Source organism: Micromesistius poutassou (assembly GCF_964030765.1).
Source record: "Micromesistius poutassou genome assembly, chromosome: 3".
Lineage (NCBI taxonomy): Eukaryota > Metazoa > Chordata > Actinopteri > Gadiformes > Gadidae > Micromesistius > Micromesistius poutassou.
Genome location: NC_140273.1, coordinates 6419661 through 6446085, shown reverse-complemented (window position 1 = coordinate 6446085; position 26425 = coordinate 6419661). Strand labels below are relative to the sequence as shown.

At 44.6% G+C, this 26425-nt stretch overlaps 2 protein-coding genes across 2 annotated transcripts; one reads left to right on the top strand and one right to left on the bottom strand.

Moving 5' to 3' along the window:
* The first annotated feature begins 1597 nt into the window (after window positions 1-1597).
* On the top strand, window positions 1598-12412 carry LOC311340937 (ATP-dependent RNA helicase DHX15). Its single transcript, XM_084465847.1, has 14 exons — window positions 1598-1743; window positions 2281-2608; window positions 3013-3206; window positions 4587-4746; window positions 5127-5345; window positions 6154-6321; window positions 6724-6810; window positions 6901-7050; window positions 7462-7570; window positions 8302-8493; window positions 10333-10455; window positions 10900-11090; window positions 11553-11722; window positions 12036-12412. Exons 1-14 carry the CDS (start codon window positions 1679-1681, stop codon window positions 12151-12153), a joined length of 2274 nt encoding a protein of 757 aa, XP_084321973.1. The 5' UTR covers window positions 1598-1678; the 3' UTR covers window positions 12154-12412.
* Window positions 12413-13603: 1191 nt separating this feature from the next.
* Window positions 13604-25484, bottom strand: LOC311340532 (solute carrier family 22 member 7-like; the record flags this gene model as incomplete). Its single annotated transcript, XM_084465401.1, has 16 exons — window positions 13604-13859; window positions 14133-14241; window positions 14406-14620; window positions 14870-14979; window positions 15341-15464; window positions 16372-16540; window positions 17040-17194; window positions 18103-18206; window positions 18412-18622; window positions 21762-21968; window positions 22063-22171; window positions 22337-22488; window positions 23674-23842; window positions 24040-24194; window positions 24627-24730; window positions 25101-25484. 16 exons carry the CDS (start codon window positions 25482-25484, stop codon window positions 13604-13606), a joined length of 2733 nt encoding a protein of 910 aa, XP_084321527.1.
* Between the last annotated feature and the right edge of the window lie 941 nt (window positions 25485-26425).

Here is a 26425-nt window from a genome sequence, read left to right as displayed (position 1 = left end):
TGGGTTAGGGGAGGTTACCCCCATTGTCAGAGTGCTGGACTACACAGGAGGGGACTGAAATCAGACTTCAGGTGAAAAATTTGGGTAAAAGAAGAATTATAGTAAAGATGTCTTTACTATAATTGATTTCTATTACAACTGTTTCTCACAATTAACTTGTTCATAATCAGTCAACTAATTGTATTATGGCAAAACAATTGAATTTGCATTTTAGTCTTCTTACAAGTAGAACTGCAACACTCATATGAAAATTATAAGGATAATACAAAGTGTTGATAAATGTTGACGCGAGCACGTGTCCAATTGAAAGTGAATGGGAGGCGAGTGCCACACTCAAGGCCCTCACACTCTGCCCATGTGAGACGTTGGCTCCAGGATGGCCGGGTTGTTGGAGGCGTAGCACCTCAGTATCCCTTCTAGATCCTGGTTAACTCGCTCCATTTGGCCGTGTGACTGGGGATGGAAGCCAGACAAATGCCTTCCTGAATCTGGAGATAAATAGAGGACCTCGATCTGACATGACATCCTGGGGAAGGCCGTGGATGCGGAACACATGTTGCACCACCAGCCCGGCGTTCTGGGCTGACGGGAGTTTGGGGAGGAAAATTAAGTGTGCGGCTTTGCAAAAGTGGTCAACCACGACCAGAATGGCCTTGAATCCCTCCGAGGGTGGAGTATGGAGATAAAGTCCAGCGCAATGTGCGACCAGGGCCGACTGCCAATAGGTAGAGGATGAAGGAGAGAGACCCGCTGCCAGTTGGTGTGAGTTGGTGCTTTTCCCCCTGGCGGGTTTGTGCATGCAGCAACGCAGGCGCCTACATCAGCCTCCACTGTAGGCCACCAGACGCTCCTCGTGTTGAACTCCAGGGTTCTGGCGACCCCAGGATGGCTGGTGAGGTTCGAGGTGTGGCCCATAGGAGTAGTCGTGCATGCGCAGCCTAGGGAAAAAATTGTCTGGGGAGGGCCTCCTCCTGAACAAGCTCCACACATCCCTATTGACGCGTTACATTATAAGTGTCTGGGAAGCTCAAACCTCTTTGTCAACCACTGCTCATGCAGAGCTCCACACATCAACAAACACCTCGCTGCCATCGTCCCTTCGTCGTGACGAATGAAGGCACCTCGGCGTCACCAAAAGCCCGCCTTCGATTCAGAGTACTGTTTTTGGGAGACCAAAGCTTTGGGCAAAAACATCGGATTTTACAGTTTTACTCTTTTTTAATACTCTTTTCCATTTTACCAGAAGTGACAAAATGGCATAAATTACTATGTTCACGATCATAGAATAATAGTTGGCTTTGGCTACCATGCAAAAATATGCTTCCATAGTTTTGCGTTCACTGGCTCTGTAATAAAGTAATCTGATTATTGATCTGAATCTAATCGTGTCGAGTGAACTCTTTTTGGATCCTGCAAAATATCAAATCATATAAAAGATCACACTTGCAAGACATAGAGAAGAAAAACTATACTACTTTAAATCGCAACCACCACACTCGGGACTGTTGCTTTGAGCCAACGTCACACAGCGGGTGGTCGCATCGCCGGAAGTTTTGTTTGTCTTCGCGCATGCGCGCATCCAGCGCCGCTTGTCGGGAAAGGCAGTGACTTCTGGATGCTAGCTGCTGGATGTTAGCTACAGTTTGTTTTGAAATATCACACAATTGTCCCAAAAGACATGTCTAAAAGACATCGTCTAGATCTGGGCGATGACCACTCCACCAGTAAGAAGCGGTCTGATGGGTGAGTTACATTCTAACATTTAACAGTATTAGCTACGTTATCGAACCTATAAGCGCCGGGCTAGGCTACTGATCGCTACGTAGCTGCAACGTTAGCTTCTTATAAACCATTCATCTATTTTTAATCCCAGTGTTGTCATCTGATACACTGTTGTTTTGTTCTAGTAAACTGTATTAAATGCACCACAGCTGCAGTTAAATCATGCACATGCAGTGACCATCTTATATACAGTTGTGGTCCAGCTAAAGTGTATTTGTTTATTATTGGTGGTAGCATGCTAAAGGCTAGCGAGGACAGCGCTATCCTCTGTCAAACGTCCAGGCTCCGTCCTAGCACATGTGCTTCTCGTTAGCTCAGAGATAGCCCCATATGTCATGCACGCCAACAATGAACTGTGCTAAAATACGTTAATAAACATATAGTTATTTCGCATAGTATTGTATTTGTACATATATTTGTAATCTGTTTGTTTTTATTATCCAGAATGAAGTCATTATTTCAAACTGACGAAGTAAAACATTTTCAATCTTTGTTCAGGCGAGACAGGGATAGAGATCGGGAGGATCGCTCCAGGGACCGAGACCGGGACCGGGATAGAGACCGGGAGAAGGACGTCAAGCCCCCGGGTGTCTCCTACAACTGTGTCCCTCTCGGAGCAGCTATTGCGCCCATCAAACCCAGCCTAGCCATGCACCAGCAAATAAATCCTTTCACCAACCTGCCACACACACCGCGCTACTATGAGATCCTTAAAAAGAGGTTACAACTGCCGGTGTGGGATTATAAGGAAAGCTTCAACGACATCATCACGCGTCATCAAAGTTTTGTGCTTGTTGGCGAGACGGGCTCCGGCAAGACAACCCAGGTTTGTCGTGCATTTTCACAATGTTATTTTCGTGTGTGTGCTAACGCTATGCAGACAAGTGGGAAAATAGCTCATAAGCAGGGGTTCCCTAACTGTTTCATGCCGTAACCCACCTGGGGAGTTACCTTTGGCTGAGTTCCTACCAAATGTTAAATACAGTAAAATAAGCAGTACATTCTCATGACTATGTAAAAAAATATATATTATTAACTTCTATCCCTGTGTAATGTCAAATCAGCAATACCATTTTCAGTTTCAAATATACTAACAAAGGAATCAAGCATATTTTTTTGCTTATGGTTGCTATCACTGCTGTGACCATGACAATTTTGAAACCACTGTTCAAGTGGCTTCAAAATAAATGTCTCAAAATATATGTCTCCTAATGTCGTCTCGCTGTACAGATCCCCCAGTGGTGCGTGGACCTGGTGAAAGGTGTACCGGGGCCCAAGCGCGCGGTGGCTTGTACACAGCCCAGGAGGGTGGCTGCTATGAGCGTGGCCCAGAGAGTGGCTGATGAGATGGACATCATGCTGGGACAGGAGGTCGGCTACTCGATCAGATTCGAGGACTGCAGTTCGGCCAAAACCATATTGAAGTAAGTTATGCCGCTTTTCCACCGACAGTACCAGCTCAACTCGCCACGACTTAGCGTGGCACGACTCGGTTTGGTTCCAGGCACGTCGCGTTTCCATCTAAAAAAGTACTTCTTCAAAGTGGGCGTGTCGTAGAAAAGAACCTCTCTAACATGGGCCGGTCGTCATTAGGTTTTAATCCCGGGAGATGGGATTCCCGGGAAATCTAAATCTGATCAAGACTATTTCCTGATTCCCGGATAAGGTTATGATGGGAAATAAAATAAAAAGCGCAATGACTGTGCGTCTATTGTTGTCATACGGTAACGTTGATCGAGGCGAAACTCGAGCCCTGGGAAAGGAACGACACAAAAACTAAACAGCGAAATGCTGATCCGTGTCCCCCTCGGGAGAGGGTTCATGGACTCCAGCCACGCCGGACACAACTTAACTTTGAGTGATTATTCCCGTTTGCAGCCGCTGGCCAATCAGTGGCCAGCAGCCTGTTTACGTCACACAAAAGTACCTACTCCGCTCGCTTGGAACCTCGACGGAGGTGGTACTAAAAAAAGTACCCGGTACCAGGTACTTTTATTGCCAATGGAAACGCAAAAAAAGGCGCGTCAAGCGAGTCGAGCTGGTACTGTTGGTGGAAAAGCGGCATTAGTGTACTAAAGGTGCTGGGTTCAATCCCTGATGTCCACAGCCTAACCTGTAGGGACCCTCGAGCAAGATGCCCCAACCCCTTAGCTACCTACCTTAATGGACCAGTACCTGTATTCACTATAGGTTGCCTGTTGGATAAAAGCTCAATGAAAAAATACAAATGGAAATGGACTGGCGCAAGTTTGAGAGATAAGTTCAAGATAGTAGGATCTAATAAATAGAATAAATCTAATAAAAATAAAAAGTCAGTCAAAAGGGCCATTGAGACCACTGTTTCAGCTGGAATTCTAACACTGTGATTGAAAAGTTTTTTGGGCTGACAGTTTTACAACATGGTTACGGCCGACGTTATGATACTTTTTTGTACCGTTGTGTAACTGTTATGATTGTTATAATAAGCGATGTTGTATATTAAATCCTCCACACACCGTAGCATTATACCATTGTGTCCGGGAAGCCTAACTCGGACGTGGACGTTAAATAAATCGCTGCTCAGACGGAGCTTCACCATCCCCACACACACACACACACACACACACACACACACACACACACACACACACACACACACACACACACACACACACACACACACACACACACACACACACACACACACACACACACACACACACACACACACACACACACACACACACACACACCCCCCCCCCCCCCCCTCGGAAAAGGTAGTCTGGCGTCACAAAAACAATGTTGAACTATATCTGTGTGTGCAGGTACATGACAGACGGTATGCTGCTGAGGGAGGCCATGAACGACCCCCTGCTGGAGCGCTATGGCGTGATCATTCTGGACGAGGCCCACGAGCGGACCCTGGCCACCGACATCCTGATGGGGGTGCTGAAGGAGGTGGTGCGGCAGCGGTCGGACCTCAAGGTGCAGTTCTATTAAAGTCTACACGTATTTCCCACGCTTCATGCTAGTTGTAGTGTTGTGCTTTTCAAATGAATGTCTGATTGGTTAATATAAACTGTTCTATAAACCAAGGCTGTGGTTGATTTAAAGCGACGGCAGGTGGTTGGTTGGTTGGTAACAATTTCCCAAATGTATTGTACATTTATTGTAAATACAGAAAAACACTGCCACCTTGTGTTTAAAATGAACAACATGCGACAGTGTAAATGTTGGCCCCTCCATCCATGTTGACATGCATCAATGTCTTTCTGTGGTCACGGAGACCTCCACACTTATGCTGACGTAGAAGAACACGCTAGACGTCCAAAAACAAAACGCTGCCCCGTCTTCTCCCTCACCAGGTCATCGTGATGAGCGCCACGCTGGACGCGGGGAAGTTTCAGGTGTACTTCGACAGCTGCCCCCTGCTGACCATCCCCGGGCGCACCCACCCCGTGGAGATCTTCTACACCCCTGAGCCCGAGCGGGACTACCTGGAGGCGGCCATCCGCACCGTCATCCAGATCCACATGTGTGAGGAGGAGGAGGGCGACTGCCTCCTCTTCCTCACGGGGCAAGAGGTCTGTAATCACACGTTTTGTTTTTCAAAGGGGCCCCTGCTTTACCTCCAGGTGTGATGTTGAATGGTCCGACCCAGTGGACTGCACCACCTGGCAGGTTGTGTTATACATGCATCTGAACGTAGTAACCACGGTAACCCGTGATGGTGTCCACTGCAGCATCAAGGAGTAGCCACAGTCCAAACTCATTTCCTTAATGTGGTCTCAACAGTAGTCCAAATATATGCAACCGACTCACTGAGAAGCAGATCAAAAACGGTTTAAATCCACTAGTGCAGTGTTTCTCAACGTGGGAGGAGCGCCCTCCTCAGGTACTGCAGGGGGTACTGTAGGAGGTTTGCAGGGAGATGGGATGGAAGCTTTATGCTGCCAATGGATGGAAGGGATCATTTCATATATTTGAGTGAAGGGGAAAGCCCAACTCAGTAGAAATGAAGTGCATTTGGACAGACGATACGAAAACGATAGAAATGAGTTGTAGCTGTACAATGAACCCGTGTTCACAGAGGTGAAAAAATTATAATGCATGAACTACACAATCTGGCGTGAATCCCAATGATATAAATACAGACCTTGCAGACAGCTCATTCAGTGATTTCTTTTTATTATTATTTTTTTCCATTTCATCACTTTGCTGAGCTAGGGGTTCATTCATTCAATTTGAAAGCAGTAACAACTTTTTTGCCTAAACACATTACGGGAACTGGTGGCATTATTTTCTTATTCCAATCGGATGGTGCTGGCCAAAAAGGTTTGAGCACCACTGGACTAATGTCCTCCATCTTTGTGGTCCTCCCCCCTTCTCCAGGAGATCGACGAGGCGTGCAAGCGGATCAAGCGCGAGGTGGACGACCTGGGGCCCGAGGTGGGGGACATCAAGATCATCCCCCTGTACTCCACCCTGCCCCCGCAGCAGCAGCAGAGGATCTTTGAGCCGCCTCCACCCAGGAAGCCCGGCGGTGGAATAGGGAGAAAGGTAGCGCCCAGCCCACCACACCGAACGAGAGCCAATCACAGTCCATGCCAAACCAATATAGAAATCCTATTGGCCAAGAGAGTCCCCGTGAGATGTTGCTCTGAATTTAAATGGGGTGTCAGCTGAAATGGGTTGTAAGAATAATAATTAGCCAAAATATAGTACATTATATATAGATGGATGGATGTACAGGGATATAGATAAAGCACTTATTTTTTCCAAAGGCCTAAGAGAAAAGTTATGACAAAAGCACAGTCAAATCCATGTCAGTAAAATGTGTTCAGAGATGATCCCCAAATGCCCTATGAAGCAAACTCAATCCGTCTCAATGCCGTTCTACATCACATTTCTTGTCAAATCCCCAAGACATGTAGTTGAGAAGCCTTTGTCGTTCTGCCCCAGGTTGTGGTGTCGACCAACATCGCAGAAACCTCCCTGACCATCGACGGTGTGGTGTTTGTGATCGATCCCGGCTTCGCCAAACAGAAGGTAAGTGAGAGGGAAGGCTTTGTGGCATCGCTCCCTTAAGAACAACGTGGAGCTATGTGTGACGGCTGGTGTTTTGATCACCGCCTCCAGGTGTACAACCCTCGTATCCGGGTGGAGTCGCTGTTGGTCACAGCCATCAGCAAGGCCTCCGCCCAGCAGCGTGCGGGGCGTGCCGGCCGCACGCGGCCTGGGAAGTGTTTCCGCCTCTACACGGAAAAGGCCTACAAGACAGAGATGCAGGTACACGGGATGGGCCAGGAGGGGTCAGGGTAGGGAGGGTACCAGGTGTCATCGTTAGAATCATGGAGGATTTTTTTGCGAGATCTTATGAATTCAAAATGCGAATATTAACAGTATAACTGAGGTTCATTACATCTAAGTACATGGAAATGTTCTGAATGGTATCGGGCTCAAACTAGTTTTCCTTTCTTACTGACATTCCAAACCTCATATTTGATCAGTTTTATATAATCTTGACATAATTAATTTAGACTATCCAACGCAGCCAATTTGAACACAAACTCTCTGTATTCATTATTCTTTAGCTCAGATTGCTAAAATCTAAATCTCCCATGGACCTCCTGCAAGCGAGGACTCGTGTTGATGGGGGGGATATGACATTTGTTAACCAAGGCCCCTTAACCTCCCTAGGACAACACGTACCCTGAGATCCTGAGGTCCAACCTGGGCTCTGTGGTTCTGCAGCTCAAGAAGCTGGGCATCGATGACCTTGTGCACTTTGACTTCATGGACCCGCCAGGTGAGTGGACCAGGAAGGCCTGCTCTATAGGGCGGGCTTTAACCTCTCCGTAACGCTGCTGTACAAGCCTAGTATATAAGGCCTGGTATACTGCTCCATGAAGCCTGGTTCATAAGGCCTGGTATACTGCTCCATGAAGCCTGGTTTATAGGGTTAGGGTTAAGGCCTGGAATACTGCTCCATGAAGCCTGGTTTATAGGGTTAGGGTTAAGGCCTGGAATACTGCTCCATGAAGCTTGGTTTATAGGGTTAGGGTTAAGGCCTGGTATACTGCTCCATGAAGCCTGGTTTATAGGGTTAGGGTTAAGGCCTGGTATACTGCTCCATGAAGCCTGGTTTATAGGGTTAGGGTTAAGGCCTGGTATACTGCTCCATGAAGCCTGATTTATAGGGTTAGGGTTAAGGCCTGGTATACTGCTCCATGAAGCCTGGTTTATAGGGTTAGGGTTAAGGCCTGGTATACTGCTCCATGAAGCCTGGTTTATAGGGTTAGGGTTAAGGCCTGGTATACTGCTCCATGAAGCCTGGTTTATAGGGTTAGGGTTAAGGCCTGGTATACTGCTCCATGAAGCCTGGTTTATAGGGTTTGGGCCTGGTATACTGCTCCATGAAGCATGGTTTATAGGGTTTGGGCCTGGTATGCTGCTCCATGAAGCCTGGTTCATAGGGTTAGGGTTTTGGCCTGGTATACTGCTCCATGACCAGTCCCCCCATCGCCCCGCCCACTCCAGCCCCCGAGACGCTGATGCGGGCCCTGGAGCTGCTCAACTACCTGGCGGCACTCAACGACGACGGAGACCTGACTGAGCTGGGCTCCATGATGGCGGAGTTCCCCCTGGACCCTCAGCTGGCCAAGCTGGTCATCGCCAGCTGCGAGTTCAACTGCTCCAACGAGATCCTTTCCATCACCGCCATGCTGTCAGGTAATGCCCAGAGCTGGGATGACTCAACAAATGGTATATCGGTTCTAGCACAGCCACACGCAAACCAAAGCACTTAAATCTAAACATGGCACTTTATTAGACCAGAAGATGTACGTCTAATCGTTGTTTTAAATTACATGACCACAAAGTAATTTAAAATGTTATATTTTTGAGTTAAGTAAGCATGAAATCTATATACAGTACATTATATGTGTATAACAAATATATAAACTCGGCATTGTCATAATATACCAATGCCGGACAAACCGTATTTTGAGAATTACAATTCTCAAATTACAGCCGGGTCATTATAACTACAATTATATTATGTATCGATAGCTGAACCTGAACCTCTTTTATTCTAACGAAAGCAATCCATATATTACTATACTGCTTAAAGCTTGTTTATTTCGTAGGCGTTGTTTCTGCATTGAGGCGTTCCACAATGCAGAAGTATTTCCTTCCTTTACTGCTCATTTTCCCAGAATCCTCTCCTCGTTATTCTACCCGTTAATTGTTACCTTGGAAGACTCAAGGGGGGCAATCAAAGTGAAAACCATCTTCTTGTACAACTCCTCTATAGACACACCCCATCCCCAGTGTTTCTCCCTTTTAGTTTACCCAAACAGTCCACCGTTTCAACGTCTCATCAGTGTTGGTGTCAGAGCCTGATAATGACGCATTGCAGTTCTTATTTTTGGGATTTCACAAAGCCAATCCATCAAACTGCAGAGTTGGAGGATTGACGACAACAGTCCTGATCTGATCCAGATCCCCTTTTTTCCCCAACACCTCACCCCCCCCTCAAAAATCAGATTTAAAATTGAAATCTAAAGTCTGATGGCAGACTGGCTCAAATCTGGGGGAACCGTACGTTTCTTTTTTTTTTTTTCTTTTTTTTTTGTTTCGACCAATCATGTTGCTGGAGGAAGGGATCTGTAAGCATGTGATTGTCGAACCCAAACTCGGCCAGCACTGGTTAACTGTTAAAAAGTAGACCGTGGCGTCCATTGCAAATATATATACACTCATCCTGTCACGCAAACCAGTTTTCTTCAATGATCGGTCGATGGTGATCGGCTGATATAGGCCAAAAATAGCTTGATCAGAGAACCCCTAAAGTGCAAAAAAGCTGATCACGCGATGAAAATAACTTGCACAACCTTTTTTTAATCAAAGCAGAACTTGCCAGTTGCAGCATGAGTTCTCCCGTCTGCAAAATTATGCTACACTGGCAGGATTTCACGGGGTTGCTGTAAAGATGGCAAACAAGGAAGTTTTACTTTCAGTGTTGTTACTCTGCATACAACAGTATGCGCGCAGGCACCTTTCAGTGCCGTTTATACAGCAGTATGGGTGCAGGGACATTTCAGTATCGTATATACAGCAGTATGCGCACAGGCACATTTCAGTACCGTATATGACGGTCACATTCTAGGCTTTGATGAACGCATTTAGCGACATGTTTCAGTAATGGGGGATCCAAAGAGAAAAAATTAATTATTTTTATTCTATTGGAACCGAAACTGGTGGTTGCCGCTTATCCAGAATATAGTTAAAAGATATGGAAGATTCCCATTCCCCTGCCGGTGATAGGGCCTAAAAATGATGATCAGAGCATCTCTAGTATCTTGAAACAGTTCTTTTGGAGTCTGGCCCCTGCTCTGTTCCGTCCCCCCCCTAGAGGTTGTGTAGGACTGGGCCCACTCTCTTGTTCCTGAGCAGCAGCAGCAGCGGCAGCGTAGGCTTTGCTCCTTGGCTTTGCGCCATGTGTGTTTGCGGATGCGTTGACTCATGCCTGTGGGCGGCTGTGTTGGGGCCCTCACCAACCCTGTCTAGTCCCGCAGTGCTTCGTACGACCCACCGAGGCCAAGAAGGCTGCCGACGAGTCCAAGATGCGCTTCGCCCACATCGACGGAGACCACCTGACCTTCCTCAACGTCTACCACGCCTTCAAGCAGAGTGAGTCACGCTTTGGATTCGCTCCAATGTTTAAATGCAATTGAACAAGTCGTGGTCATTTTGCGGTACTATGGGCGACCAATCCATTTTGTTGTGTCGCCCTTTTAATCGTTTGAAAACCACGTTGAGAAGTTCAATTCTCTTTTGAAAATGGGCCCTTTGGTTTAGAGTGGATGTTCAAATAAAAGTCATTGCTTTTAAAGAACCCCCAAAAAAGGACAGAATGTAAAATAAAAATGTGTTAAAATGTCAGAAGTAAAAAAAGTCCATAGTAGAGCCAAGAGATTGTGATGTGAGACGTAATGCCACCCAAGGCGCTCTAAAGGAGCAGGACATCGGAGTGGTCAGGGCGTTCCCAGCCCAAAGGTCCTGGCTTCCCTTCCTGACTCCTAGAGCACACCACAGTACAAAGTGAGTATTGATCGGCATGTCTTCTCCAACCAGACCATGAGTCCAACCAGTGGTGCTACGACAACTTTGTCAACTACCGCTCGCTGGTGTCTGCGGACAACGTGCGGCAGCAGCTGTCGCGCATCATGGACCGCTTCAGCCTCCCGCGGCGCAGCACCGAGTTCACCAGCCGGGACTACTACATCAACATCCGCCGCTCGCTCTGCACCGGCTTCTTCATGCAGGTGAGCCCGGAGACCGGCCTGCACACACCACCCCTCAACGCTGACCAGACGCTCCCTAAGAGCAGGAGAGCGCTCTGCACACACCACCCCTCAACGCTGACCAGACGCTCCCTAAGAGCAGGAGAGCGCTCTGCACACACCACCCCTCAACGCTGACCAGACGCTCCCTAAGAGCAGGAGAGCGCTCTGCACACACCACCCCTCAATGCTGACCGGACGCTCCCTAAGAGCAGGAGAGCGCTCTGCACACACCATCCCTCAACACTGACCGGACACTCCCTAAGAGCAGGACACTGGTTTCTCGTAATGCGATTATGGCCTCCCGCTGTTTTTGTGTTTTCCTGATGACTGACATTTATAACAATGATCTAGTTTTCTTAAAATATTTGCTCTCTCTCTGTCTCTCTGCCCCCCTTTCTGTCACTGCCTCTCTTGCACTCTCTCCCCCTCCTCTCTCCCCAGGTGGCCCATCTAGAGCGTACGGGTCATTACCTCACAGTGAAGGACAACCAGGTGGTGCAGCTGCACCCCTCCACCGTCCTGGATCACAAGCCCGAGTGGGTGCTCTACAACGAGTTTGTCCTCACAACCAAGAACTACATCCGCACGTGTACAGACATCAAACCAGAATGGTGGGTCTCTTCTGCGCCTCTTCTCTCCTGTGCGCTCTGTGTAGAGTGGGGTGCTCTCATATCCCCATCACTGATATTTGGTGCATCTGGTATCATATTGCTTAAGTGGCCATCATCCCTTAAGTTCAGATGCTGCATCACTTTCATTAATCTTGAAAATACAAAATATTTCAAAATAATATTATTTGTAATAACATAATTAAATATCTCTATGTAAACTCCTCAGTAACACATTTGTTCTGTGGTATTCGGAGGTAAAGAAACAAACGTGTTATTTTCTAACTTCATTTTGTACGTGTCTTTCCTATTCTAGGCTGGTGAAGATTGCACCTCAATACTATGAAATGGGAAACTTCCCCCAATGTGAAGCTAAGAGACAGCTGGAGCGAATCGTTGCCAAACTAGAGACCAAGGAGTACTCGCAGTACTGAACACCAGGCGACACGTCCCAGTTTTAGACCCTCCCCCGTCTGTATCCATGTATCTTAATCATTTGAGTTGAATCTGTTGTTTCATTTTTACTACGGTTCATTCTGTAAGTGTCGGATTTAATTTTCCACCCGGCGGAAAGATTTTCAAAAGGAATATCATGAACTCGTCACTTTGTTGTTCACCTTCCTGAAGGAAATTGCATAAAATTTAAAGGCTGTATATTTGCCTTGTTTCTTTAATAAAGGAGCTTTGACCTACTGTCTTTTTATATCTTCAAAGGTTTAAGGGAAATGATTTCCTTATATAAAGGGCAACTGGTTTTGATTTAGTGTTCAGGAGAGGGTGAACTGGTTCTCTTTGACCTGCATTGTGTCTTTTATATTGTGGTGTTTCTGTTGGATTAATTATTCACAAACTTGATGGTGAGTATGAGGTTGCTCAGACTTCAGATCAATTTGGCTGTCACACTATCAAGAAAAATATTTCATTGCAGTCAGACAGTCCATTGTTTTGTTTGCATTAATTGACAGATGGCACCAGAATGGCCTTTTTGACCCGATGAAGTTAGTTTGTGATCAGGGTCTGTTTTAAACTGTCTGTCTGGAACATTCTGTGTTCGGTTTAGCCAGTGATTCCCAACCCTTGTGGGTCCTAACTGACATGGCTTAAATCCAGTTCTGTCCATGTCCCGGTGAAATACAGTCAAACATTAGCCATCGTCCCACACACTGGATGTGGGACATTTTAGTTTGAACCCAAAAGTACGACCTCATCTACATACTGGCCGGATTTAAGCAAAAGCTTAATAGAAAATAGACTTTGGGAGGTAATCAATTATTTATTTATATGGGGTTTAAGGGATCATGGTAACATAATGGAGACGTACATGATTCGTGTTTTTTATAGTTTTATTTTCCCAGTGTATTAAGCTTCCAGTAATTTCGTTATTCATATTTTATAAAAATTTAACACTTTACAATAAGGGTACATAGATGAATAATTAACATTAGTTAATGCAGTAATTTGCTTTAACTAACAGTTAATAAATTGGTCTAGCAATCATTTCATAATGGTATTCATTGTTTTACTAATATTGTTAATGTTAACCAAGGTAATGGGGTTTTCGTTAACTAAGTTATTAATATATTATTTCATAGGGTTGGGGTTAACACTAATCTTAAAAGATAACGTTAGATAACTCCAACCCCTATGCTAATGCCATATCATTATTATTATTATTACTGAATTAACTAATGTTACTTATTGTTAATTCATGTACCATTAATGTCAAATATAATGTTAAAAGGCAATTATTTAAATTGTTGCATTCAATTGTAGGCTACATGTTCAAATAATTGGAGCAATTATTGGCTGGTTTCATGAACGATCTCTAATAACAATGCCTTTTTTACATTCAATAATAAAACAATCTGTACATGGAGCTAATTCCTAGTTTGCCAAGCATTGCTTATTAGGGAGCGACAATTCCTCGCCACTTCTGCGATTTTCGATGTCGTCTATGGTTTCTGGAAGGCATCGGTCGCATGTCTCTGGGAGCGTCCAGGCTACCACAGACCCGACGACGGCCACGGAGCTGAAAATGACCTTGGGCAGGCTCTCCCCCACGTCGTCCAGCATCAGGATCAGAGGCGTGACGGCCACCGCAGAGCGAGCAATGGCCGAGTTGAAGCCCATACCGTTCTGCCTGCAGAGATGTAAGCGTATTTCCAGTGTTGAGAAGGCTAACTTCAGTGGTAACGCATATAGACGTTGTTTAACATTTGGGGTAAAATCTCCATAAGTAACTGACAATAATTATAAATAATGAAAGTAACCTAGTGGTATATATAACTAGTTAAAAGTGATATTTTGCTTCATATTTGCTTAATTTGCCCGTAACTTCATATTGCATCATTGTATACGTTGGTGGGATCATGTAGCCTAACTGGTATGGTAGACCGGCCGGTATATACTGTACCTTACTACTGTGGGGTACAACTCTGAGGTATACAGCACAATGGTGGTAAATGATGCGGACGAAAAGCCCTTTCCCATGACGGCTACCACCGTCCTGACGGTTGCCATTTCTGAGAAGAAAAAAATGTTAAAAGTTTCGTGAATTAGCAGGGTGGTCGGTTCAAATATTCCTCTTTAGTAGGACATTTAACCACCTCATACTGGAACACAACTAGGCCTAGGTTATGTATACATACAATTGGTTTATAGCGTCTGCAATCAGGAGAAAATGTACCTTTTGGTATGAAAATATTGATTAGGATACAGATCCCAACCAAGAACAGGGCCCCTCCCAACGTCTTTCGTCTGCCTATCTTATCCAGCAGGTAGTAAACGAATAATTTAGCAGGTACTTCAATAAGGCCAAATGTAAATTGGGTCAAGTAGAGGTCGAGTCCAAAGCCACCGATATCAAAGCTGATGCCGTAGAAGCAACATGCCACAGAAAACCTAGAAAATCAAGAGATCAACATAACAGATCCGTCGCAAAAGGAATACAAGGAATGATTAAACCTGAAAAAAACACATCCAATAAAAAAAGATGAAACATTATACATTACGATAATAATACATTTGATTTGTGTGGAAAAGTGTGATATAAATAAAATATTGGATTGATATTTGGGTAATCAATATCGTTTTAAACTGGTATTTTAAACGTTTAATGTTTGAATCGATCTGCAGGATGAGAATGCAGACCACACGATGGCTGTCCGTAGGGCCAGAAGCCTTATCACGGGGGTCCGCACCAGGTCCAGATATGTGTAGACTCGTTCTTTCTTCTCATTAATAACGACCAGAGACAGGGCCTAAACACAACACACGTTCACATCCCTGTGTTAAGGTCCAGTAGCCAGGCCAACAACGCAGCACAACATGAGATATGTCAGATGAAAACCAGGGCTTGTATGAGTCAAACTGACGCCTATCAAGGTTTTGTTATATAGCGTGTAGTGTGCTTTTGCACAATGTTAGTACTGATGGTAAACTTCATCTGTGCATCATTTGGGGGCTCTAGCTAGTTTGTTTGGGTATGTTGACCAATTTTTAAGCCTTTTAGAACCTCCGGTCTTCTGCATGTCCTGAATATGTTTCTCTGGTGGCCAAGGAGTCACTGTGCGAGTGGATGATCAACAATGGTAGTGACCCTGGTGTTTTTGAAACACTCACCTCGGGTGTTAGTGTCTCTGCACGTTCCTCAGTTTGATTCATCTTGGCACAAAGTCGCAAACTCGTCTGAGCTTGTGCCAGCTTTCCATTGGCTATGAGCCATCTGGCCGACTCTGGAACCCACCTAATGGTGGAGGTCATAAATGACATCAAACCCAGATACACTCGGCAGCTCATATTCTGACCCGTCATCAATACCAGCAATGACCAAAACATAAACCCTAATTTTCTCTTCCTCCTGGGTTATAGCTGTCATGTATTTATGTATTGAGTTATTTTATATGGCAAAGGAAGTATCGGTAGTCATCTTTCAGTGTCTATAAAACTAAAGTAGTAGGATTAATACATGCAGTGTAACACCCATGACCCACCCATGAATCTACCAGCTGTTATTCAATGTAAGATTAGCTTGCCAGACCCCGGTGTGGATTCAGTGTTGAGGAGTACTTTGAGATTTCTCAACCTGGACCTTATTTCCCATTGTTTTGGGTTCTAAGTGAATAATGCGGACAACAATGTTTGACGTTGGTCCAGTATTGAGCAAGCGTTGTCAGTTGTTGTCGTTGGTGCAGCAGTTGTCGACACTTATCTAAACAATCTGAGCCTGTCAGTGGCAAAAACAAGCACTTTTAGAGGACGTACATTGACATGCGCCTTCGCCCCCTAGGGTGACCTTGCTGTTTCGTGGCTGCAATGGCTGAAGTGCTCTTGCTCAATACCCTACTGGACCAGTTAGTCACTCCAGCCCAAAATGATGGGAAAATAGGATCCAGGTTGTAAAAGCCTGAAATGCTCTTTTTCACCCATGACCCAATTTTCCATTTGATAATTGTTGTGACCCAAACACCACCCCCATTATATTTGTACATCTGCCTCAATACACGCCAAAATGAATCATTGAATATCTATAGGATACATATCAATACTCTCCTGCAACCCAATCTACATAACAGGTGACCCCCCCCCGACCAGAACCCAACCCAAAGGTTGAGCTTCACTGAGCCATACGGCGGTACAGCATTGGGTCCTACCTCCAGGTGAAGATGGCTATGAGGATGGGAGCGGTCACACTGAAGACCAGCAGTCGCCAGGATCTCACAAGGTACGCAATGCCCGCCAAGCCAATGTTACCAAAGCTCCAAGACAAGCTGTCGAGGACTCCCACCATCTTCCTGTGTCGAATGTCCACCCACTCCACAGCTGCAAAGGAACCCCGTGTTTGGTGATCACTACCCACGTCAGCCATGGAGGCGTCTCTGATGCATTTTTGATTGCAAAGAGACGATGATTTTGAGATTGTCATGTTATTGAGGATATATAATAATGTAGAAATCATGATTGTGATTATTATTTGTTGATATAGACTGATGGTAATGTTAAAGGGATGCTATTTTTCTCACCAGGTGTTATTTTGATATCACCATTAGCCATTTGAAAGAAACTGTTAGTGTTCACCCAGTCCACTTAGTAGACTGGTCCATCTGATCATATATCTAGGTCTATACACATTCAAACTTGTGATGTCACTTCAGCATCGGTCTTGAAATGGCTTGTAATGGATTATCGACATCACACCTGGTGGTAACAAAGCTGCACTAGGTAAGCGTTCATCTCAACACGCATCATCTCAAATGCATTTCAACAGGAGCAACAGGCAACTTTGACTTGTGTGGTAGAGCATATAAAGTATGGTATTCACTCAGGACGGTTGAGACGATAACGATGCCGGTGATGCTGAAGCCTGTGAAGAAGCGCATCGCGGCGAACATCTCGTAGTTTACGGAGAAGGCGCTCGCCATTCCAAACAGTGTGGCAAACACGTAGGACACCAGCAGCATGATCCTCCGCCCATACCTGAGGAAGAACCACAATGGTGTCTTGTATGGTAGCATCATCAGCAATGCTACTCATCCACGACAAGTACTGCTTAGAAGAGGCTTTTGTCCAGACACTTTGTGACAGGCAGGCAGGGTTATGGGCACGTTGCTCATGGATGCTTCCACAGGTAGACTGTGGCCATTAGGGTTTGAACCCAAGGGGCCAGCCCTGAAGGATCGACCCTTTTAGGTGCCAAGCAAAGCAGCCTAACAGACCTGTACAGTAGATTTGTCCAAAAAAAGGCAGAATCTATTTTATCAGCAAATGGTCATCCTCTTCATCCTGAGTTTCAGTTGTTACCTTCTAAGTCACATTTCAGATTCCCTGCAGTTAAAACCAATAGATATAGACACTCATTTGTTCCCAGTGCCATTTCTCTACTGAACTCAGATTTTGGAGCTCTGGGCTGACATCATGGTGTTTTTGGTGCACAGTGTGAGGTATGATTTCCTGCTGTATGAAGGTACTCCATGGAGAGCAGAAAGTGTTTCCTTTTTTAATTTTTTAATTATTTGATACATAGTATTTATTATTATTATGGATATGTCATGCAGGGATGCTTATTAGCATGCCTGTATACACACTGCACTACCTACAGTATCTGCATGTATGTTTTCTTCACCCATTGGGTGCCCCCAGTGGTCTGTCATGTTGTACTTTATGTCCTATGTTGTCTATTGATGTCTTGCTGCAAACCAAATCGCCCTTAGGGGACAATAAAAGCTTTAAGTAAGTAAGTAAGTAAGACCCTTTTATGACTTACATGTTTGTAAGTACCACCTATAGCAGTTAAATAATTGGTTCTAGTACAAGTGGTGTAAATTGTAATAAGGCCTGATTGAAATGTGAACATTTGTCGTCAAATAAAAAATAATTGTAATTACCTGTCACTGAGACTTCCGAACCACACGGCTCCGCACATCACTCCAAGAAAAAAGATTGTGCTGGTTTTTCTGTCTTTTCCTTTTTGATCACACACCAGTTCCCACTTTAAACACAAGCCCAAAATAAGAACAAAAACAGTGACTCAATAGCATTGGCTTTTTAGGACATTTTTACACAGGGATGTATGTTTGTGGCCTTTTCAGTGAACTAAAACTTGGCAATGAGTGGGACCTCAAAGTCGTGTTAAAAATCTTTTTTACCCCCCAAAAGAAGCCTATTGTTGGGTAGTTATAGGGCACATGTCTTACCTGTGAGGCCAAAGTGGACTTGAAGGTGCTGTTGTCAAACACCCAGCCGCCCTGGCAGGGCACCGTCTGTGCCAGGGTGTCGTTGGAGCCTCCCAGCAGCAGATGATACTGGGGTTCTTCGTACATCTGACAGGAGCTGAGCTTCCCATCTTTCCTTAGGGGAACACCAACGGTGATCTGCTCCTGAGGTGTTAGGTTTCTAAACGCCTCGCTGTCCGCGTACAGAGCAGTGAGGTTACAATGGTGAGTGGGCACCACCGCGATGAAGTTGTTCAGCATGAAGTGACACGGCATTGAGAAGCGACCGATGAAGCTAATCGCTATAATCATCTTCTGGAATCGCCCAAATCCGTTAATATCGTCCAGAACATTCTCAAACTTCATTGTGGATCTTCTGATCCTACCCTAGCCTAACCCTAGTCTTCTGTTCTTGAAATGGCCAAAAAATGGATGCTCTGCCCCATTTAAATTACCCATTTAGAACCAACCTTTCCTAAGGCTATAGAAAAGCAATCATTTCTTTCTTAACTCAGCCAACAGTTGCTGAGTTTCTGAAGTGAATATGTAACTGGTCATTGAGTTTCCATAGCTTATGTATTTAAAGCAGGAAATAGGAAATGGGACAATGATTCATTGTGTTCTAATTTATTTTAATACTGATCTTTTTTTCCAATAGGACATGAGGATATGTCCTAATGGCTCAGCCATGCGTTCCTGAACAAGATTAATTACAAACTATTAATGACTTTTAATTAATAAATCTTCAATAGTTAAATCAAAATATAACATCTGGCCAGCATGCCCACCCGCAAATGGATCATATAATAGCATGATTATTTATTTTTAAGTTATTAAAACTTAATGTATATCCCTGCTTTTACCAGCTACTTGTTTTGTTTTTTTTCAAAGCAGTTTTCCATCCCAAAATAGACAATGGTTAAAGATGAACAGAAATCTCCACGGAATGCGTTTTTGCTCAGATAAAAATATTATTTTGCTTTACTTCCTACCGGAGTCGGCGAGATTGAAGAGAATGGGAGCTGGAGTTTGAGATTGAAGAGATCTGTTAGTCTGGAGTTTGTTCTGACCAACATAAGGTTGTCGCCATATTTGGTGAATTACTGCCCAGACAAGGCCCCACCGATCCTCAGACTGGTTTATTGAGTAACACAAACTAAATGAATATCTGGATGGTGGACCCAGAACAAGGAAAGGGGGTTAAAGGAAGGGAGTCATCGTGATTCAGCAGAAAGAGAAAGGGCCATGCTAGGGATAACTAGAGGGTTATTGTCCGTAGATTCAATCTTTTATACTTCCAGAATCATCTAACTTCACTACAAACTTTAAAACGTCACCATCAAACCTGATGCAGCAAAACCCCAAGCTAGAATAACCTGAAGGAAAAATATACAGCCAGCCCAAAGGGGGTGTCTAAGGGTGCACTCACACTAGGCAAAGTTGCCCTGTACTCAAGTACGATTGCCCCCACCCCCCACTGTGCCGCTGGCCCGTGCTCACACTAGGAAATCTCAACTGGGCCTGAGTACGGTTGCCTCTTGTCTCTTGTCATCAAGCTCAGGTGTCGGCTCATTAGCATCTGCACCGTGGTCTGAGCACACCTCTCCGAAGTGTACTGAGGCCATAGAATTTAACTGTACTTGAGTACGGATGGTGTGCTCACACTAGCCAAATGATCTAGACTTTAGGGGGCAAACGTACTCGGGCGTGGTACAGATGGCCTAGTGTGTCCTAACTGAGTACAGGGCAAGATTTAAGTAATGTAGACTCACTCGTTTAGAGCATGTTTTATTTTAGACGGATCAATGCTTGGTCGCAAGGGTTGCAATATGACCAAAGTTGAAAGATTGTTAATAATCAACCATTAAAGTTTATGCATGTAAATGTGTAGTGAGGCGAAGGATTACATAGTTTACATGTTTACTTTACCACGGCTGAGCTAATACTGAGGGCAGAGTGTTCTGCGCAGTGGTAATGAGTGTCAGAAGATGAAATGATGATTCACTTTTTACAAAGGCATGAATGTAATTTATCCTACTGTACATTATATTATTTTCTGTGAAATACCTGGGATATCACTTGAACTAGATCTTGTTCTCAAAATGTGTACTTGAATTAGAACATATTTGCATACTCAATTAAAGTATCCTACAGATTAGATTAGTTCATTTTGATTTAGATCTTTATTCACAGCATCGTTCATCATTTGAACACACAAATTAAACTCAAAGGGCTTGTAGAGGGGGGGTGGGTGGGGGGGGGGGGGGTCAGTAGGTGTATGCGTGGGGTGGTCAGCAAAGCTCATGACACCTTCTGGTGACTTTTAGTGACTTTTGGAGCTAGTGCTGGTTATTTTATTAGAAAAAGAGTTGGCAACACAGACCACACCACTATAACCTGGTTACCTAGCAGTGGTTACCCACCTTCTACTTTAAGTGTGCCACTTAATTGTCGTCAAGGCCTTTTGCAGACCACCTAAAATGCAAATAGTAAAATAAAAAGCTAAATACACATTCAATGGCTGAGCAGTGCCAGTGTCCCCTTTTATACACAATTATTACCGGCAGAAGGATGGCAGAATGGCCAGTGGGAAACAGTGGAAAGACAAGGTCAGTGACACTGCTTATGCTCCCAGTGTGTTTATTTAACACAAATGAACAAATGGAATGCACAAAGAGACACTGTTAGTCAAATAATGACAAGCCATAATACCACAATATTTATAATGTATATTTATTTTCATGTTTCATGTTTGTAAATGTTACTTTTTCAAGAATAAAATCCCATGTTTCACCTGCAGGTTGAAAAACACTGATCCACAGTATTTCCAAAACAGAGTTTAATGTCTGACTTTGAGCTATATAGTAATATACCTTTTGACATATTCATGACAAGATATTTAGTTGGTATGTAGTGGCTACATCCCTCTGAGATATTGTATGGTTATTTCACATTTTAGATCCTTGCCTTCAATTGAGATTGTTTGCACGCAACAGTGAAGACAGTGTCAAGACACATCCTGCAGTGTCAAATCACAGTCGGATTGACATCTTTGAATTGGATCACTTTTGTGGATCTGTGAAAAGAAACAACAGAAACAACTATAACCTTGACCACTTGTCATTGTAACAAATACAAATCCAGAAGTACAAATGCTCGTGAACATGCTCGCCCTGTACCAGGGCGTTCATGCCGCGCCACATGTCAATTCTTGCCGCAGGTTTTTTCTAGCGACAAAAGTCGCCTGATACGCATCTCTACGTCGACTTTGCATGGCGCCGCATCGACCCGGCGCTTTTGCTGTGAACGTGCAGTAAGCTAGCGGAGCTGACCTTGGTTCTTCCACATCTTCGATGAACTCTGGCATGCGGGTGTTGTTGGTCTCCGGGAGCTGCGACGCCACCAAGCCGGCCGCAACCGCCATGGCGCAGTAAATCACTTGAGGGAGGAGACGCCACACGTCGTCCAACAGGATGATGAGCGGGGCGATGGACACGCCCAGGCGGGCCAGGAACGACGTGTAGCCTATGGCGTTCTGCCTGAAAAGCAGGTGCGTCTCATCAGCCAATCCGCTCACAGAAACGGCGACAGAAAGAGCTGATAATTCAACAGATTTGTTTCGGGCAGACTTACCGTACGACCGTGGGGAAGAACTCGGCTGTGTAAAGGAACATGATTGTAAATGCGGCTTCTGCAAGGCCTTTTCCGGTGACGGCCACCACAGTGCGAATAATCCATAGATCTGTGTAGAAGTCATTATTTGATTTATAGACTTATTTTTAAGCACACCGGCCATGTCCAAAAGTTGAGTAATGTATTTTGGGAGAAGTAGTAGACGATTTACCATTTGGAACGAATAAATTGATGAAGATACAGACTCCGGTTAGAATTATGGCGCCCATCTGACAGGGCCGTCTGCCCAGAACGTTCAGGGAGAAGTACACGATCAGCTTCCCTGGGAGTTCGATGCAGGAGAAGACTAATTGTGTCAGGTACGGGTTCAGACCAAACCCGGTCACATTCAAACTGATTCCATAATATGTGAATGCAACGCCAAACCTGAAAGTAAATGAAAATAATGGAGAATTTATTTTTCAATGCTTTCTCAATGAATATAAAAACAAAGTGGGTAAAAAATTGATAATATTTAATTTGAGTCTTGATGCATGTCTAGGTGTAGGCCTATGTGTCACCCTTGAAACTCAACATTCCAGCCCAGTGTGTTGGGACCATACCATAGTACACCAGAGCAGATAACCATTTTTCTCATATTGGGCGTTTTTACAAGATCCAATAACGTATACTTTTTAGTTTCATTTTCAATCCCTGCAGACTCCAACAGAGCCTGTGAATAAATGAACAGAAATCCATTGTTATGCTGGCCAAAACCACTGAAAGAACATTTTCAAAATAAGTAGTAGTACAGAGATTGAGTACAGAGATTGCAGAGTTTATGATCAACGAAAGAGGTTGAAACTAATCTAACATTACCTTCGGTGTGACATCAGCTACACAATTAACTCTGTCGTTCATCTTCGCACATTTCAAAATGTAGCAGTGAGCCTCTTCTGCCCTTCCATTGGCCAGAAGCCATCTTGCAGACTCTGGAATCCACCTGTCGCACCCAAAGCAGCATGTCAGAAAGCGACAACACTAACACTATTTACTAAATAGTGTTTACTATTTAATCATTTAGCCAAAGCTTTATCCTCACAGTGATTTCATAAACCGTCCACACATGTTATTAACGTTTTTGCATCTTGCTCAAGGATGCCCGTTGATCGACTACTGACCTTTGGGTTCAAACTCAGTTTCTTTCAGCTGGAAGTGAAAACTCCCATACAGCTACATGATCCAGCCCCCAAATGTTGTAGTAACATTCTCACTAATATAACAACCAGAAGAGCAATCTTGTTGGGATACCAGTATAGACAAGCATACCACTTTACTAGTCCAGGATACAGAACTAAGGCACACGTGGATAAATACTCCTTACCATTAGGTGAGGTAGCTCAACCCACTTGTTCCCTAACGCTCTCTTTTGCTCTCTTGTGATTGGTCGATAATCTACAAGGCTCATGGATACTGTAGTAGTACCTACGGTACTCGTTTTTTCCATGTGGGGGTTAGCCATGGGGTCAATTGGATTGGAACAACATGGCCGTAAAGCATAAACCAGGTCTATGCTTTACATCGTTCACAAAAAATGGGATGGCATGAGTTATATTATTAAAAGGAACTCACCACCAGGTGATTACTGACAGGATGAGAGGGGAGGTCACGGCCATAATGAGGACCCTCCACTCATTGATAAAGTACGCAAATCCACACAGAATCATGCTGCCTATCGTCCAATCAATGCTACCGATCACCCCCGCGAAAGTCCTGTTCTCCACGCCACACCATTCCACATCTGCAGAAGGAGAACAAACAAATGGCCCCGGTCAACAGAACCATGCATTGGAGAAACAACACATCAAATATGGATATCAATGTTTAATCAACCCTTGTAGAAATGAAAAAAGAGGGACATAATTGTACACTGTAATACTTACCAATGAATCATTGATAACGGTAGAGTTTCTATCGAGATCCTAAAGCGACACTCACTCAGAACAATGGAGATGATGCTGATCCCGGCTGTGGCCACTCCGGTGAGGAATCGCATGATGGCAAACATCACGTATGTCCTGGAGAACGAGCTGATCATCGCAAACAACATGGTGGCCAGGTAGGACACCAGCAGCATCCTCCTGCGGCCATATCTAATCCCCACCACCCCATGAAAATCACATTCAATCAATCACATAATGGGATTACAAATGGCAGTTGATGACAGAGCATTTATTAATAACTGGATTGAAGTAAAGTACACTCTTTTACAAATTCAAATTTGAGCAATTCATAAGTAAGGTTGTTAATGTATTTTAAAACATTCATTCCATTTGCCTTGAGGCAATAAGCAATGGCACAAAGCAATAAAGCATGCATAAGAAATCCCTCCTAATCATGATTGAATTTATTTGCATAGAGGGATGACATCAATGAAGTTAAAAGTTCACACACACACGTTAATACAGATAATATTCTACACTACTATATCCATTCTACACAGGATTCACAGGTCATCTCATCAACAACATATGTGGCTCCCGAGTTTGGAGCTGTGATCACGGAGCCTGAGGCCGAGTGGTTACCGGTCGCTGAGGAAACCGAAGGTGGGGGCCCCAAACATCACTCCGATGAAGAATACGGTGGCGGTGGCTTTGTCCAGACCTTTCCTGCTGCACACCAGATCCCACTGAGGAGACCCAAAACAAGACAGCGTTACCTAAAACACACGCTGACTTCATGTTAGTGTCCCCTTTTTGTTACTTTAGAGTCGTTTAGGGAAGATCACTGTGTTAAGTATAGATTATAGATAGATAGATTTAAAAATGTAAAGGGCATTAACCCTAGGCTGCCCTAACCCTTAGGACGGCCTAACTAGTAACCATGGCTTTCAAACGTGTATAAGTCATTGCACCTTGCACTCACGCACGCACGCACGCACGCACGCACGCGCACACACACACACACACACACACACACGCACACACACACACACACACACACACACACACACACACACACACACACACACACACACACACATAAACACATACACTGACCTCGGTGACCAGGGTGGTCTGGAAGGTGCTGTTGTCATACACCCATCCACTCGGGCATGGAACGGTGGGGATGTGGTCGGTAGCGTTGGAGGGGGACAGGAGAAGCTGGTACTGCGGTTCTGAATACATCCCACAGGTCTCCGGCGTCCCGTCCCCCCTCACAGGCACCCCCACCGACAGCCTCTGTTCCTGGGTCAGGTTTCCAAAGAGCTCGCCGTCCTCCAGGGAGCTGAGGTCACAGTGGTGGGTCGGAACCACGGCGATGAAGTTGTTCATGAGGAAATGACAGGGCAGGCTGATTCGCGATATTGCTTGGACCAACATCAGAGTGATTTGAAATTTCCCAAATCCATTGATTTTCGAGAGTACTTTGTCGAACTTCATCTTGTTCCTCGCAGCTCCCTGCGGCGATGGTTGTTATTGAGCTCTTAGCTGTGGCTGAGGACTAAATACTGTTCACCACCACAGTGTGGGAACTGTAGCCGAGGATTAGCTGTATGGACGCAATGGTAATTGGTTAATCAAGACACACATTCACTCAACTTGTCTCCAAGTTAACCATTAAGGGTTATCTGGTCATAACCAACACCCTCACCTCGATCCAATAGTAGTAGCTCTTGGCAGGCTGTAAGAAGAGACTGATCCATACAGTGTCAGCAGCTGTTAACCCAGCGCAAAAATGTGTTAGGTTGTTATATATTTAACGTATGGCTGCATGGTTACAGCACATTCGCTTAGTTAAGCGAATGTACTGCAAACCAGGGTATCTGAGTTCAATCCCATCTAATCATTGACTATCCTCCGGAGTTCACTGACAGCTTCTTTTAATTTTTTACTTCAATTCCAATGTGTGAGTGACAACAATCACATTCTGGAGGAGATGCTTCACGCACTTCAACAAAAGAGCGATCTAAACTCATCACTGTGTGAACAACACTGGTTCCACCATGTTCCCCACAACCACGACTATATAAAAATGTCTGTGAAAGAAGGACTAAAGAAAAGGGACTTGACCATAGTGTGTACAACATGAGCAGGCTACACAGTCTGCTGTGTTTATGATGTACCAATGGGCGGTGGGATAGTGTAGAATCTGCCTTAGTCGTGTTCCTCTTGCAGCTGAACGGTTCTGTTCTCTGGCTCTATGCATCCTTGAGCATGATGGCTCTCCCAGCTCCCTTTATGTAGGACAAAATGTACTGTCAGACTGGATCAAACTGTCTGCAAAATGACTAAAGAATAATACTAGTAAGGACAACTGCTATATGTGAGAGGATTTCTGGTTCAAGGTTCAAGGTTCAATACATGATGGAATGGAGGCCTGG

Excerpts from the sequence above, each read along its gene's own strand:
- LOC311340937 (XM_084465847.1), top strand. The coding sequence starts at position 1,679 with ATGTCTAAAAGACATCGTCTAGATCTGGGCGATGACCACTCCACCAGT. Across the intron at positions 7,051-7,461 it reads CCTACAAGACAGAGATGCAG|GACAACACGTACCCTGAGAT; the intron begins GTACACGGGATG and ends TAACCTCCCTAG. Across the intron at positions 11,723-12,035 it reads ACAGACATCAAACCAGAATG|GCTGGTGAAGATTGCACCTC; the intron begins GTGGGTCTCTTC and ends TTCCTATTCTAG.